The sequence below is a fragment of the Lepidochelys kempii genome, chromosome 4 (genome assembly GCF_965140285.1).
Source record: "Lepidochelys kempii isolate rLepKem1 chromosome 4, rLepKem1.hap1, whole genome shotgun sequence".
NCBI lineage: Eukaryota > Metazoa > Chordata > Testudines > Cheloniidae > Lepidochelys > Lepidochelys kempii.
In genome coordinates this window covers 18772076-18787530 of record NC_136383.1, presented here as the reverse complement: position 1 = coordinate 18787530, position 15455 = coordinate 18772076, and the positions used below count along the sequence as shown (strand labels likewise).

The 15455-nt window shown below is 42.5% G+C and overlaps 1 protein-coding gene across 12 annotated transcripts in view; it reads right to left on the bottom strand.

Moving 5' to 3' along the window:
• Positions 1-15455, bottom strand: part of PTPN13 (protein tyrosine phosphatase non-receptor type 13) — a 186549-nt gene that overhangs the window by 90132 nt on the left and 80962 nt on the right. For all 12 annotated transcript variants that reach the window (XR_012158461.2, XM_073340606.2, XM_073340603.2 and 9 more), the window contains exon 7: positions 1711-2274. Coding sequence is in view for 11 of the 12 variants with exons in the window: in XM_073340606.2 (XP_073196707.2) it covers positions 1711-2274 (564 nt within the window). In the remaining variant the exon portion in view is untranslated. The remainder of the gene's footprint in view (positions 1-1710; positions 2275-15455) is intronic.

Sequence of the window (15455 nt, the reverse complement as noted above, 5' to 3'; positions counted from 1 at the left end):
GCAAGATTAACATGCACAAAGCAGAGAGCTCTTAAAGGGTGGGACAATTTATTATTTTCTTTACAGGGAGTGGCCTGCTCTTTGGTTTCATAAACTGCATATGTTCAAATACTGATAGTTAAATTAATTCATATATTAGTCAGATTAGTGTAGTCTGGCTTTAAAAGTTTTCAAGTAATATTGCCAGGGATAGTGACATTTCAAAATTAAGGAAGTGAGCGTGTTTAAAGAAAAAAAAAAAAAGCCCTTTGTTTCAACATGACAAACCCTGAAAAAATAATGTAACTATATGGCACAGCTCAGAAAGTACTGATGCTTTTTATTTTATTTACTATATTTTTTGCACTTTTCAAGATAGAAATAAGAGATGATACAGTCTCCTTAAATTAAGATCCTTAAATCACAAAAGCCTTCACTTACTACCTTAGCGTATGCATTTCTAGTGGGACAGAGTCTAATTCCAGGTACACAGTGGTTATCTCCAAGTATCTATCTTCACCCACTTTCATTCTATTGCTTTAAAAATGTAGCATTTATCAAAGATGGTAACTTGATAGGACGAGCAGGGCATTTCAAGCTTCCCCACCCCATCCCTAACATGCTTCACCACTGACAGGCAAGAACCACCTCCGATAGTAAGATGGTAGTTTGATCTCTACGGCTTTCAATCCTAAATCTCCACTGAGATGGCCAAAAGAGGTGCCGATAAGCAATTTTTGTGATTTAAGCCACACTTCAGAATAGTGCCTAACCATCTTGTCTAAATGGGGATGCGTTCCTGAAATAGTGCCTTAGACATGCCCACTAGAGCCTGGACTGAAACAGCCATTTCACATAGGCAGTCTTACAGCAGGCAGACCACAATGACTTTTCAACACTACAGACCCTCACATTCTGATTCAAACCAGTAACCTAGCAGTGAAATCTTTGTGTCTATCTAGCTCTGAATGTCAAATAAATATAGCTATTCTGTCTTGTGCATTAGGTGATTTTACAAGCCATTCAGCAAAGCATGCTGCCTATTCAAGGTCAGAATTTGTCCCTTAGTATTACTATTTGTCCCTTACTTACACAACTAAACCCATGAAAACACGAGCAAGTTTTTAAAACAAAATATTGCAGCCACACCCATGGGGTTTTACATGCAGATGATTTGATGAATGTCTACAGAGCTGATAAAAGAAAATGTTTTTCATATAAATGCTCAGTTAGACCATGGGTCTCACTGCCACTCAATACCATTGAGCCAACCTCTTAGCAAGATTCAAAAAAGGTTAACAAGATCATTCGAAGTTATTAATACACAACCAACGAAGAAGGTTGGAAGAGATATAATCCCTTCTGCTTCAGGGCATAAACCAACTTCTCATTATTGGGAGTTAGGAAGAAGCTTTCTCTGGAGGAGAATTGTCCATAATTGTCTACTACAGGGCTTTCTGCAATTTCATTTGAAGCATTTGTTGTGGGCTAATCTCAAACGGGATACCAGCTTAAATGGGCAACTGGTCTGATCCAGTGTAGCAGTAGCTCTGTCCCTACCTCCGCACTGGCAGCAGCCATTCTAATGCTTTGTCATTTACTTAAAAACTGAAGAAAAGCAAAATCTCACCTCCTCCAAGAGGTGCTATGGAGATATTAACTTAATCAAACGGAAGAAGCCTCTGCATAAAGTAACCCCCTCACCAACAAAATGTAGAAAACCTCATTCACCTTCTACGTTCATGGCTTCCCTCAGAGCCTGCAATTTCTTCTGTCTCTCTCTGATTCGGTCAAAGGCACAGGATATTGCTGCAGAGGTGGATGACTCTGGCACGGGGCGCACCTGCTCCAGTTTTTGAGGGCCAAAGACATCCAGTGCTATGCTTCCATCAGAATACCTTGATTCCTTGTTCCTAGCGGTAGTTGAAGTCCGTACTGTAACTGTCTCATAGTGATTGTTGTGTCTGTGAGACTCTGCAGAATGATCTGTCTCAGTTGCTTTGTTAGTTGTACACAGCAAGTCTGTGGAGGAAGCCCAAACCTTCTGTTTGGGAGCACTGTCTGCTCCAACGTTACTTTTTTCCCCCAAGTCATCCGTTCTACACCGATAAGGACCGCAAGCATCTTCACGTCCAGAGTAGTAATCTGAGGATATGCTTTGGAAAAAGTCTTCCTCGCCTTGTGCTCCTCTGATGGACAGGAATCCCATAGATTTACTGAGCCCTTTGTTCAGCATGGCCTGTTGAGAGAATTGAGCCTTGTGTACTTCTGATGCATCACCCATTAAACTTTGTCCTGGAATGAGAAGAATCCATTATGTATGTACTGTCAGTTCAGGCACTGGAGTGCAACAAAAGTTATTGACTTTGTAAGGTATACACTATTTTAAAATGCAGCTTTTGGTTTATCATGCAAATGCTGGAAAAAACACTTTAAAGGATTCCTCACTGAATAACCCAAAACAATGCTTATGTTATCAGATACTTTCCAACATTCATTTTCTTTGTTTCTGAAATATGCAAGGGTGAATTCCTGGCTTAGTGGAGTTGGGTAACTAATAACATTTGAAAACATACAGAGTGAAATAAATATTTTAACAGTTTTCTCCCATCACCAAATGGTCTTTTGAAAATAATCTGAAGCACTCCTGAAAATATTAGAGCTATAGTTTACATAATTCCCCAACATGCTCTAAAGGCATCATCCACATTTTTATTGCTTTATGACAAGTCTAGGTTTGTTCAACTGATTACCTGGATACACTACAGTATTGGCTGCAGTAGGAGATGACTATGTAACTTGGAATTTAAAAAATCCTGGATCTTACAGTAATTACTCTTTTTGGATGATAGACTCTTGAGTTAACTTTCTGAACTTAAGATAGGCACTCTGACAGAGTTTTCAATAACAGAGTAATTGTATGAGCTTTTCTACTTTACATTAAGGTAGCATTTCAGGCAAGTAGGCTATTTTGAAATTACTTACAAATAATACTATCAAAGGAGATATTTCTTCTACAAATGTACGTGGAAGAATGCTAAACTTTACTTAACCTCAATATCACCCCACTAGCCATGAAAACTGTCAGTGTAAGTAGAGGTTTTAGTCATGAAACTTTCTGAAAACTATTGGCCCAATTTCACAAACAGCTACTACTAGGAGAAGTACCTACAACCATAAGTAACCACACCAAAATCCTTGGTACTACTCACCAATGCAAGCATTTTGTTAAATAACACAAGGCCTGATCCTACAAACTACATATTTATGTATTTAAGGCCATGGCTACACTAGAGAGTTTACAGTGGTGCACCTGCAGAAGCTTTTCCCACCGACACAGTGCTGTCCACATCAGTGCTTATGATTTATTCACCCCCGTGAGGGACATAAGTTATACCGACTTAAGCTGTAGTGTAGACAAAGTCTAAGGATGAAATGACACTTGCTTAAAACTACTGTGTAAAGATTTAAAAATTACTAATATTCAAGAGGTAAAACTACTAGTTACTAATATTCAAGAGGATCAGACGATATCCAACTACTGTTACTCCTCTGTTCTATACACCTTGATACAGAAACATTTGAAAACTTTCAGTACAAAATTATGGAAATTTGAACAAAAAAAACCTACCATGTATTCCTAACATAGAGTAGTTTAGTCATATGTATATTACAACTCCAGAAATATACTGCTAAAAACTACAAGGATGTTGTCTACCTGAGGTGTACACACGTTATATATGTCAATTTTCACCCCATGACGGAATCCCTGCTGGGAAAAAACGGATTGAAAACAGTCTCTGGCATGTAGCCAAGTCAATCCTTCTGCCAACCCAGCTAGAGTTATAGTAGTGCACGTTGTCTCTCAGAGCGAACTTTTAATATCCCAGATGAGATATTAGCCTATATTTCTTCCCTCTGAGTTAGCCTTGAAGTCCTCTTCACAAAAGAAAACAATCCTAGAGCTCAAAGTAATTTGCTGCACTGAACCTTCTATTGTGAAAGACAGTTCTGTAATCTGAACTGCTGCCCTTTGTTACAGAGTTGATCAACCCTCATCAAGAGCCACACTTGTCCATTAGGCTCCTGCTGAGCTTCCAGTGAGTCTATTACTTTTTATTGTATTTTATCGAGTGCTCTAAAAGTTTCTACAAACACTTTGAAAGCTCACTGATTTGCACCCCTAAGCTTGGACTGTCTACTCTTCTCTCGTTACCATGTTGGCCTGAATAAGACCTGGCATGATAAAATAAGCATTTCTTATCCTTGCAAAGTCATAACGTTTTAGTGTTCTGAGCTTCAGAAGAGATTAAATGTCTTCAAGGAAGCACAGAAGCTGCTGTTTCAGAGTAACAGCCGTGTTAGTCTGTATTCGCAAAAAGAAAAGGAGGACTTGTGGCACCTTAGAGACTAACCAATTTATTAGAGCATAAGCTTTCGTGAGCTACAGCTCACTTCCTCAGATGCATATCGTGGAAACTGCAGCAGGCTTTATATATACACAGAGAATATGAAACAATACCTATTCCCACCCCACTGTCCTGCTGGTAATAGCTTATCTAAAGTGATTTCCAGCACAAATCCAGGTTTTCTCACCCTCCACCCCCCCACACAAATTCACTCTCCTGCTGGTGATAGCCCATCCAAAGTGACAACTCTTTACACAATGTGCATGACAATCAAGCTGGGCTATTTCCTGCATAAATCCAGGTTCTCACATCCCCCCCACCCCCATACACACACAAACTCACTCTCCTGCTGGTAATAGCTCATCCAAACTGACCACTCTTCAAGTTAAAATCCAAGTTAAACCAGAACATCTGGGGGGGGGGGTAGGAAAAAACAAGAGGAAACAGGCTACCTTGCATAATGACTTAGCCACTCCAAGTCTCTATTTAAGCCTAAATTAATAGTATCCAATTTGCAAATGAATTCCAATTCAGCAGTTTCTCGCTGGAGTCTGGATTTGTAGTTTTTTTGTTTTAAGATAGCGACCTTCATGTCTGTGATTGCGTGACCAGAGAGATTGAAGTGTTCTCCGACTGGTTTATGAATGTTATAATTCTTGACATCTGATTTGTGTCCATTTATTCTTTTACGTAGAAGCTGCTGTGTGTTCCAACTCATTCAAAATACTAAAATGCAAGGCTTTGTCAAAGGGATAAAAACATTCCAAAACTGATTGTTACACAACCAAGTCAACATTCCAAAATTAGGGTTAAAGCCCTAAGCCTTAATTAAAAAAATAAAATAACCCATGGCTGGCCACCATCTTACATGGGGCATCTGTTGATGATTGGTGCCACTGATTATCCAGAAGGCCCCTGCCTAGCTCAAATGTTCAATGGCTGGCTGTCAGCCAGTTTGTACATAAACGGCCTTCAAATGGCCACAGGCCACAATGCCACCACAAGTGAGTCTGCTGCTGCCAATGGCCCCGTCTCCCCACCCCGCATTGTCTGTAAATGTGATTTAGGAAAGGGTGTAAATACTGCAGCAGATGCAAACTTGGGTGGGTGCACTTTGGCAACAAGTCAACTCATAAACTTTAGAAATGTATTTCAGTATTTTCACTATTTATTTAAGATTCTTGGGGGTGGGGGGAGGAGGAAACACACATCAAAGTGAAATCACCAACTTTACCATCCCCACCCCAAAAGTTTCAATTCTAAAAGTCAGATTTTTATCTGGAAAAATTGCTTTTGCATTACTTCACCTTATTGTTTTACTTTCCAAATCAGACTGCCTAAACTGAAATTAAATGCATGCAGTAAATCTAGCGAAAGAATGATGATGTTAAAGGAAAATGAGGAATGCCCCCACCCCACCCACCAAAAAAAAGATGGCTATGACTCCCATGTAACACTTTTATTATATTTCAGGACAACTTATGAACCATGTAGGCCCAATTCAAGAAAGTATCCCTGTTCGAGAATGCAATTAAGCTTGCACATGTTTAAGTGCTTTCCTGAACTGGGGCCATAATAGCAAACACTGAGTCCAAGCATATTATAACCACCAATTAGGTTCCCATATAGCAGCAAGCATGTCTATTGTACATTGACGGAGAGTGCCATAAGGGACTGTGACCTGTACAAATATAGGAATGAGAAAGCTTGAGTGGGAGGAGACGGGCATCAATCTCAAGCTTTTATTGTCTATTGTAGGGAGTAGGTGGTACAATACTCCCTACAGTAGACTCCCTGGCAAGCCCTACTAGATGCTCTGTTAAAACCAAAGGCTCAGCAATGAGGAGACTAACTCCTGACCTCAGCATATGGGAATGTTTCCCATTCCTTAACTCCCATGCCCACTTGATCTTTCCTCGAAAGGAGGAGTGAGTGCCCTAACCAATATCTCATCATCAGGGACTGGGAGAATGCTCATGGCTGCAGCATTGCCACTCATTTGGTAATTATATGGACAGGAGAGGAGATGAGCTATCTTGATAGAAAGCAGTGCATGAAGTGGATGCCTGATAGACGCCCATTTCCACACTGCTATTCCATTCTGCTGATTGGGATGCTTAGAACACCATTTTTAAACGATTCACACATTGACTTTTGCTGCCCATGTTTGCCTTTAACATATGACCAGAGGGAAATAAATCAGTGCTGGCCTTAGCATTTAGACATTAATCTACAAAACAGTTTCACTCCAATCTCCTGTGATTACATCACAAAGCACAGGATGGGGCTGAGGATTTTTGGGAAGGGTTGTGTAAATGTTTGTTTGCATCCTCCTAAATCTTCAGTCTGCCACCAGGCCACCCTGTTGCAAGAGGAATGGAGAACCACCAGCTTACATTGAGGCCTGTATTGTAACACTGAAGCGGGGGGAAAAAAAAGCGAAGGAACAGTTCTTCATCTAAACTGGGATTTTTTTGCACTTTTGTTGAATTTTAAGTATTCCCCCCCCCTTTCCTGCATTTCACTGTGGATCACAGAATAAACCGCAATATTATTGTAACACAAGTGCTCAAAATATCACCTTTCCCCACAAGCTCACAGCTGTAGAAACATAATAAAGTTAAAAAAAGCACTGCTCTTGCTTATTTGCCTCCCTAGATGTCTTTATTCCTTTTTATTTCCTCCTGTTCTGCAACTCATTCTACATTATTTTTCTCCCTGCTATTCTTTTCTTCCCAATTCATACTCTGCTCTCCACCCCCTTGCTCTCCCTTTTGTCTCATCTTTTGTTCCTCATCCCATCATTCTCACCTGGTCTCCTCACACTGTATGTTTAAGGTCTTCCCCACCACATACACACGCTAATTCCAAATGAGCACTGACTGAACTAGTATGTAATTCTTTTCAAGCAGCTGTTTAATAGTCATCACTACAGCGATGTAGTTATTAACCCCATTTTACAGATGGGAAAATTAGGTGACTTGGCCAAAGCCACAGAAGGATTCCAAACCAAGATGAGAATGCACTTGCTTAGGTCTGGAGACAATGCTGACCCTTACACATGACAGTCACTTTTCTTATCCCTTATAGAAATGCTATTTTGAAACTACTTATATCAAGACTCTTTAGAGGGCCATAGCAGATCTGTCTCATGCAGTTTCATAGCCACAGATCCATTTCTCCAGCTAATCAATTGGTAGGCTGTCTATTATAGCACAGAGGCTAGTATTGCCATAAAATAAAACATCTTTTCCCTCCATTCAGTTTAAGTCAGCACTATGGATTTGGTTTAACATGGTCTTTATCCTGGTGATTTGATCACTCTAGCTGTAGGAGAAAGTTTATTTATTTATTGTACACTCTTGGCTTTTAACTGTGTGCACCATCACCACTTTAAAATACTGGAAAGATTATGAGGGAAAGCCACATATGAGGATTAAATACCCAACACAGAGAAGAAAGGGAATTTGGCTGGATAAGACCAGGATTGTGCACTTTTGTGCCTCTGAAGTAGAGTGAAAGATGACATGCTTACTGTGAACTTCTTAGCCTAAATCTAAATTATTAACAGGAAATGGAAGATGGATGGTCTGGTGGTTACATTTGTGGACTGGGACTCTGGAAACCTAGTTTCAGTTTCCTGATCTGCCACTGACATTTTGTGTGACCTTGGGTAAGTCATTTAGTTGCTCTCTGTTTCAGTTTCCCATTCATAAAATGGAAGGATAGTACTCCCCTACCTCACAGTGGCATTGCAGGGACAACACATGAATAACTGTGAGGCATTCAGGTACTACATTGTTGACCATATAAGTATGTTGATCATATAAGTACGTATGATAGACCGCTCAGCCTTTCCCTCAAATTACCCTTGGAAGACTTAGATGTCAGGGATGGGGGGAAGGAGCAGCAGCTTATAGCCTCCCTTATCACCTTTAGCAAAGAGGTTAGTGCACTCACCTGGGAGGTGGGAGACCAAGGTTCAATTTCCCTCTGCCTGATGCAAAGAAGGGATTTGAACTTAGGTCTCCCACATGCTAGGTGAATACCCTAACCTCTAGGATACACAAGCATTCGCTTTCCCTGTCCCAATGACCATTAGGTCATTATGAATGACAATGAATAGTCATTGAGCTAGGAAAAAAGAGTGAGATTGACTCTGCAACTCCCCTGCAACGATATCCACATTTGCAAATTTCTGTGGTACAATTACTACCGAAAGGCCAAATTCTGCCATCTTTACTCACACTAAGTAGAACAATGCTCTCCAAGCAGTCTCACTGATTTCCCTCCAAGCATGAGTGCCAGACTCTGGCCCTAAACAAACTTCATACATTAGTCTGCCTTCAGCGGTGCATTAACTGTGCAGTACAGGCAATTGATCAGATGTTATGTAACTGTGGATGCTGTCAACGCAGTTTATCTGACAGTTCTAGAATGCAGGCTATATTTATTCTCATTGAGTGAATTTAGTTCAAGCCTTTTAAAACACTTTACCCTATCTTTTTTTTTTCTGGCCAACATAAAATATATTTTCCTATTCAGGCATATGATTACATCTTTTGTCTATACATAGCTATCAGTGTGGCACTGGAAGCTCTGTAAAGAGGAAGTGATTACACTAAAGTTTAAAAAGATCTCCCAGACCAGCTATCATTGCAGGATGCAAACAGAAAAATCCTTGTCACAAAACAAGCAGCTAGTCACTCAAATGAGAGGGGGAAGCTCTTAGAAGAAGCTGAATGTACAATCTCTTAGGGGCAGACTGGGAGCCAGAAAGGAGATAATGAGTCAGATGTGGCCTGGGGGTTGCTTGCTGGAAACATCCCCCCTCCCTGCACCCTTTTTTTTTGTTGTTGAGAAATCCCAAGTAACAGATTAAAGTTACTGCATTCATTGTAAAAAGAAAAGGAGTACTAGTGGCACCTTAGAGACTAACCAATTTATTTGAGCATGAGCTTTCATGAGCTTCAGCTCACTTCATCGGATGCATTCCGATGAATGCGTCCGATGAAGTGAGCTGTAGCTCACGAAAGCTTATGCTCAAATAAATTGGTTAGTCTCTGAGATGCCACTAGTACTCCTTTTCTTTTTGTGAATACAGACTAACGCAGCTGCTACTCTGAAACCTGCATTCCTTGTAGAGAACATGAGCTGGGAGAAATTACCCTTTGAAGAGCTGAGAGTAAAAAGTGGCAAGAATGCAAACCTTTTAGCCCTGCTCATGTTTTGCACTAGAACAGATGTTATAAAGGAAGCAAAGAACTCCAGGATTTTGTGTAGCTGAGAAATTTATTCTTCTAACACTTCACCAAGCAGCATTTTGGTGCTTAACCTCACTAGCCCTCTCAGTATCCCTTCTAGAATTTAATTGGATAATTGTTCTTTTCTCTGAGATATGAGAGAGATACCTGCTCTTCTCGGACTAATGCCTAAATGGTCACATCGCTTCCCTCTTGATATCCAAGGATACCAAAAGTTGACGAAGGTCACACAGCTGGTCAGTTCCAGCACCAAGTCATTTTACATATCTGCCACTATTTCTTCCCTTGCCTTTTGTCTGCCTTCTCTATTTAGGTTCTGAAATCTTCAGGGAAGGCACCATCTCTTACTATGTGTTTGCCTAACAGTACCTGAATCTGAGCTGGGAACTCAAAGCACTACCGTGACACAAATAAGAAAAAATGGCCTGGATTTCAAATCCTTTACTGGTTTGCTATTTGTTTTGCAAGACTCATGAAGATATTCTCCACCTACACATTTCTGGTTTTTTAATGCTGAAAAAAAGATGACAGTGCCAGAGAATAACTTTCTGAATAAACTACTCAGCCATATTTACTGTTCTCTAAAAAACAATAAACTTGGGTTTAGCAGGAAACAGTTTAGAATGAATTATGCCAGTTCAAATATGTGGAGGACACTAAGTAATTTGATTTCTTTGCAGACTGATTGCTGCCTTTTCTTCTCCTCAATAAAAGAACTAAAACAGGTTATTAAAAAAAATCTCCTTGCTTCCCGAACAAACAGGCACAGCTATACATTACAAACTTTTGCTGACAGTTTTTGCTGAGTGGCTAAATGAAAGAAAAAAAATAATCAGGAGACCACTAATTAAGCAGTACAGTTTTCATATAGAAATGTCATCTCATTTGTTCCTTTGATGTTATAAACACTTTAATGATCACCTTTCGGATGCATCTGCTATTTTTACAGCTTGTAATTATAGCATGCAATTCAATGGAGAGTGTCGACACCTAAGATTTCATCCAGGTCTGCTGAATCATTTCCTGCTCTACTGTAATACATTCAGGCACACACAAAGATAAGGCTGCTCACTTTGACGAGTCCCTTAGAAATGATTGCTCACTTTATACAGTGGCCATATATTCTCTTAGGGTAGTCAAGGGTTGAGAGTTTGCTGGATAACCCACCCCCAGTTAAAAGAAAAGGAGTACTCGTGGCACCTTAGAGACTAACAGATTTATTTGAGCATAAGCTTTTGTGAGCTACAGCTCACTGATCTTAGCATCCTAAACACATCAATGGTAAGTCGGAGAAATTTGTGGATGGGAAGAAAGAGAAAAGAAACAAGCAGAGGAAGCATCTTTAAAGAGAAAAAGACAATCCTCCAAGAGACACTTTTCCTCCTCCCTCTTGCTCTTACAGCCCAGTGATAAGAGTTTCAACATGGCAGATAAATAGATGAGGACCATGGCCAAGATTTCCCTAACAATTAGAGCTCAACAAATAGGACCTGATTTAAATAAGTGAGTGGATGGGCTCCTGAGTGTGCCTGAAACCCCAGTAACTTTAAAAGGGCTCTGCACAGATGGTTCATAGATTAGTTTAGATGGGACACAAAATCAGGTTGCATTTTTGGTTTCTTGGTGGCTGAACAGACAGCCAAGAAATAGGTCCATGGCATGAATACTCATGGTTTTGGGTATAAAACTCACTATCTGCAAATATTTCCCAATATTTACTTGAAGTTTATTTCTCCCACTTTCCCTGCCAAGAAATTCATTCACTAGGATATTAATATTAATGGACAGGGAATCTAAAAGAGTAGCAAAGACAAACCGGGTAAAGTGAATTCAATTTTTTATTGGAGTGAATATTCACATTTTAAAAAAAATAGCAATAGTTTTTTGTTTTGTTTTTAAAGGAGTAACAACGTAGAAAAAGAAAATGCTAAAAACATTCTATGCATTTTAGGAGTGCAAAAATATTTGATTTATACAACTGAAGTGGGAAATATTTTGAGATATTTGCCCAGCAGTAGTTATTATGTCATGGCAACTGGGATTTGAACTGAGGAAAGTAGCTTATGAACTGATCAAAAGGCCAATGGTTTTCAAAGATTTTGCAGAAAGATCTGGAAATTACATGACAAATGTCAACCTAAGCATATTTCTCAATTCAGCACATCAATCTACTAATTCATGAATTCTGTCTTTGGAAACAGAAATTAGTTATTTGTGCATAACAACACTTCAGCATTCTCAAGCTGATAGTGTATATCTTGTGACACATCTATATATTATATTAGTTCCATGTGTGACAAATTTTCCTAATGACTTCCACACTGAACAATTCAGTCTCAAGTCCGCACAAATGATAAACTGTATAATATAAAAAGGAGATAGGACAACATTGTCCTTTATTTACTTTTCTAAAGCACATTTGTATATTGGCTTTCTACTCAAAGTTCCTCACTCCAGGACTATCATTAATGTAATTGGTACTAAATTCAAGTACTTGCTTTGCCAGAGGCTGGAAGCTCTACCCTTAAAGGAAGCTAAGCTACACTGATATTGACAGAATTAGTACCAATGATAGGAATTGTTGTATCGACCAGTTAAGGTACTAACAAGCTTCAACAGGACTTTATTTTCGAAGTGGAAACCTCTTTTCCAAGCTGCTGCTGCACCCTCTGTGGCACTCTCTCCCAGCCTCTCAACTCCTCCCCCCTCCTTCCTGTTTCCTGTCCTTTCAGACTCCCAACAGCCAGTGCTCCCAATTCTAATAATTACAAACAACATCTAACCACCACAAGGAACATAGCTATAAAAATAGAAATACCAAAGGTGTAAATTCTCTGGAGTCTCCTGCAGTCTGGTTGTCACTCAGTAAGTTATTGTATTATCATCTCGATTCGCTCCTTGCTAGTTTTTAAATGGTTAAATGCCAAATTGGAACCGAGAATTATTCTCATTCAGGGTTACTATCCTGATTCCGTATTCCCCAGGAACTGAATACGGTGGGAATCAGGTACAGCAGCTACCAAAGAGAAGGAGAACCTGTAAATTGGAAGATGGTGTTGAGAGCAAGATGTATTGAAGAACAGAACTGAAAGCTAGCACCAGGAGGTGAAGGATCGGGAGAAGACACTGGGAATCTGGAGGGCATGCACCGTAGGCAGAAGAAAAAGATTACTCAAGATTTGAACACAATGTGGACCAGGCAGGAAAACCAGCATGGGAGCAGGACAAGCAGCCAACAGACGGAGAAAAGAAAGGAATCTGGGTTCGTCTCTTAAGACAGGGAAGGAAAAAGGACTTAATATAGTAAGAACACAGTTATTTTGTTTTTTACATCTGAGGGAATTCTGGCCAAAAAATTAAAAATTATGGGCACAATATTTTAAAATTCTGCAAATTTTATTTGTCAAGAAATAAATGTGGCTCTAGCATGGCAGTGGGGAGCACAGGCCCCTGACTGCCTTGAGATGGGAGATCACCCTGAAGCCCCCACCTTCCTCAGTACAGGGACTTAGGGCCGTCCCTAGCCATTTTGGTGCCCCAAGCCTCCACGGGGGTAGAAGGGGGAAAAGACAAGCCCCAGGCCTCCGCGGGGGAGGGGGCTGGTGGGCAGGGGGGAACCGCCCCTCAGTATTCACCAGCAGAGCGGGCTGAGGCCGGGTCGCTCTGCTTACCACCACCAGTGAGTGCAGGCTCGACCGCTGCTGGAGGCCTCAGGGGAGTGGGGGTGGGGTGGGGGCGGACCAGGGGCAGGGGCCATGGGGAAGAGGCAGAGCAGGGGCTGGAGCAGGACGCAGCTGCGCAGGGCTCCAGGAAATGTGGTGCCCCAAGTTTCCTGGTGGCCTACGCAGCTGCGTGCTTTGCATATGGGTAGGGACGGCCCTGCAGGGACTCGGCAGTGAGGCTGCACCTGACCCTGACACAGTGTAAGGGCTGGGCCTGCCCCAGAAACAGCCCGGGGCCCTGCCTCTCTGTGCTAGTGTGAATGGCCAGGCTCAGCCAAGCGGGATCCAAGTGTGGAAGGGCTTAGTGTGGGGAGATCCAGGTTTCTGTGGGGGGCAATCTGGGTGTGGGTGGCTCGGTGGGAGATCTGGATGCACAGGGGCGCGTTGGCGGGTTCCAGGTGCAGGGACAGTGGGACTCTGCGGGGGATCCAGGAGAAGGTGGTTGGGGCTCAGCAGGCAAGGTCTGGGTGTGGGGGGCTTAATAGGGCGGGTCCAGGTGCTGGGGGAGTGGGGCTTGATGGGTGGGGGTCCAGGTGCAGCTGGTTGAGGATCAGTGGGGTCTGGGTATGAGGGGCTCATCAGAGGGGTCTAGGTGGGGGGAGATGGGGCTTGTCAGGGTGAGGGTTCAATGAGCCTACTTAACGGGGGAGCCCCAGCTGCTGCTGAGGGGATGCCGCATGCTGGGCTCCCGCTTCCCCTATTCTTCTCCACCCCCCTCCCCTCACTCCCACATTCCCTTCCCCCACCCTATTCCACCCCACTGGCTCTTCCTCCCCCGCTTACCCAGCTCCGCCCCAGGCGCTCGCTGTTGTACAGAAAACAGGAAGGCTCCCAGCAGACGGAAGGGGAGCATGACTGGCACTAGGACTCAGGAGGTGGCGTTCAGCTGCTCAGTCCGCAGAGCTGAGAGACAGCCTCCTCCAGCTGGGCAGCTCCGCGCTTGCAGAAACGAGGGGCCGGGGGAGGGGGAGAGGGCAGTGGCACGTAACCCTGCGTGCCCACCATGCCTCACCTCTGTTTGGGGGGGCAATCCCCCCAAAAAACTGAGCCCGTGGTCACCTCTATGACACTATGCCCCATATTCTTCACAGAGATATTGTTATGATATGATTATGGCATAACGATGATGTATTTTATAGAAGATAAGTCATGTGAGATGTCATTGAAAAGGTTAGGATTTACTGAATATGATTATCCTATTTGTATGCAAGGATCATGAGGTTAGGAATATTGTCTATGCATCTATTACAAATGTGTTTAGACCTGGAGAACGCCCACCAGGCAGAATGCACTCAGTCTAGATGGCTAGCTAGGAAGGGCCATCAGGGAGAACAATAGGTCTTAGAAGATGCTAATCTCCCATCAGTGAGCCTTCCTAAGGATGCTACAAACAGCCTCCTAGACATAGCTGCTGTGGCCCTACAGGGACATGTGACCAAGTCACCCGGCCCTGGACTCCATCTTGGAATACCAGTGTTTTTCCACGGAAAGGCATGGGAACCAACTAAGCCTGGAGACAAAGGGTACCCACCATATGCAAAAGCTATTTAAGACTGGGGAGTAACATCATCATGGTTCTTCTTCACGGACTCCCCACCTGAGAAGATTGCTGGAAACACCTGAGAAACAAGGACAGAACTGAGAGAGGGAGCGAATTTCATCAGCTTACGCTGCACAGTTCTCTGTGCAGTGCAAGACGGTATAATTTTGGGTTGACCCTTCTAAGGGGTGTGTGCACTTGAGTAACTGGGCAGTTCCTTAGCTGAGCCTTCCCATGCAGAGCGGATCTCAACATCTGTGTGAAGGTGCAGCTGGGTGTGTTTCCACCTGTGTGTGCGCTGGAAGGGGACTGAGAGCCTATCACAGCAGTACAGTGTAAAGGGAGCTCAGGCTGGTGGGTCAGGTGGGCTCAGTGGTACCCTGGTTCCAAGTGCGAATCCCTCCCACCCCTGACACGCAGCTTCCCTTTGGTTCCCTGCCATTTTTTGCAGGGAAGCACAGGAATTCTGCGGGGGGCGGGGCGGGAGGGATGGGGCATTTTCTGCTGGTGTACAGTCACACAGAATCCCCCCAGGAGTAAA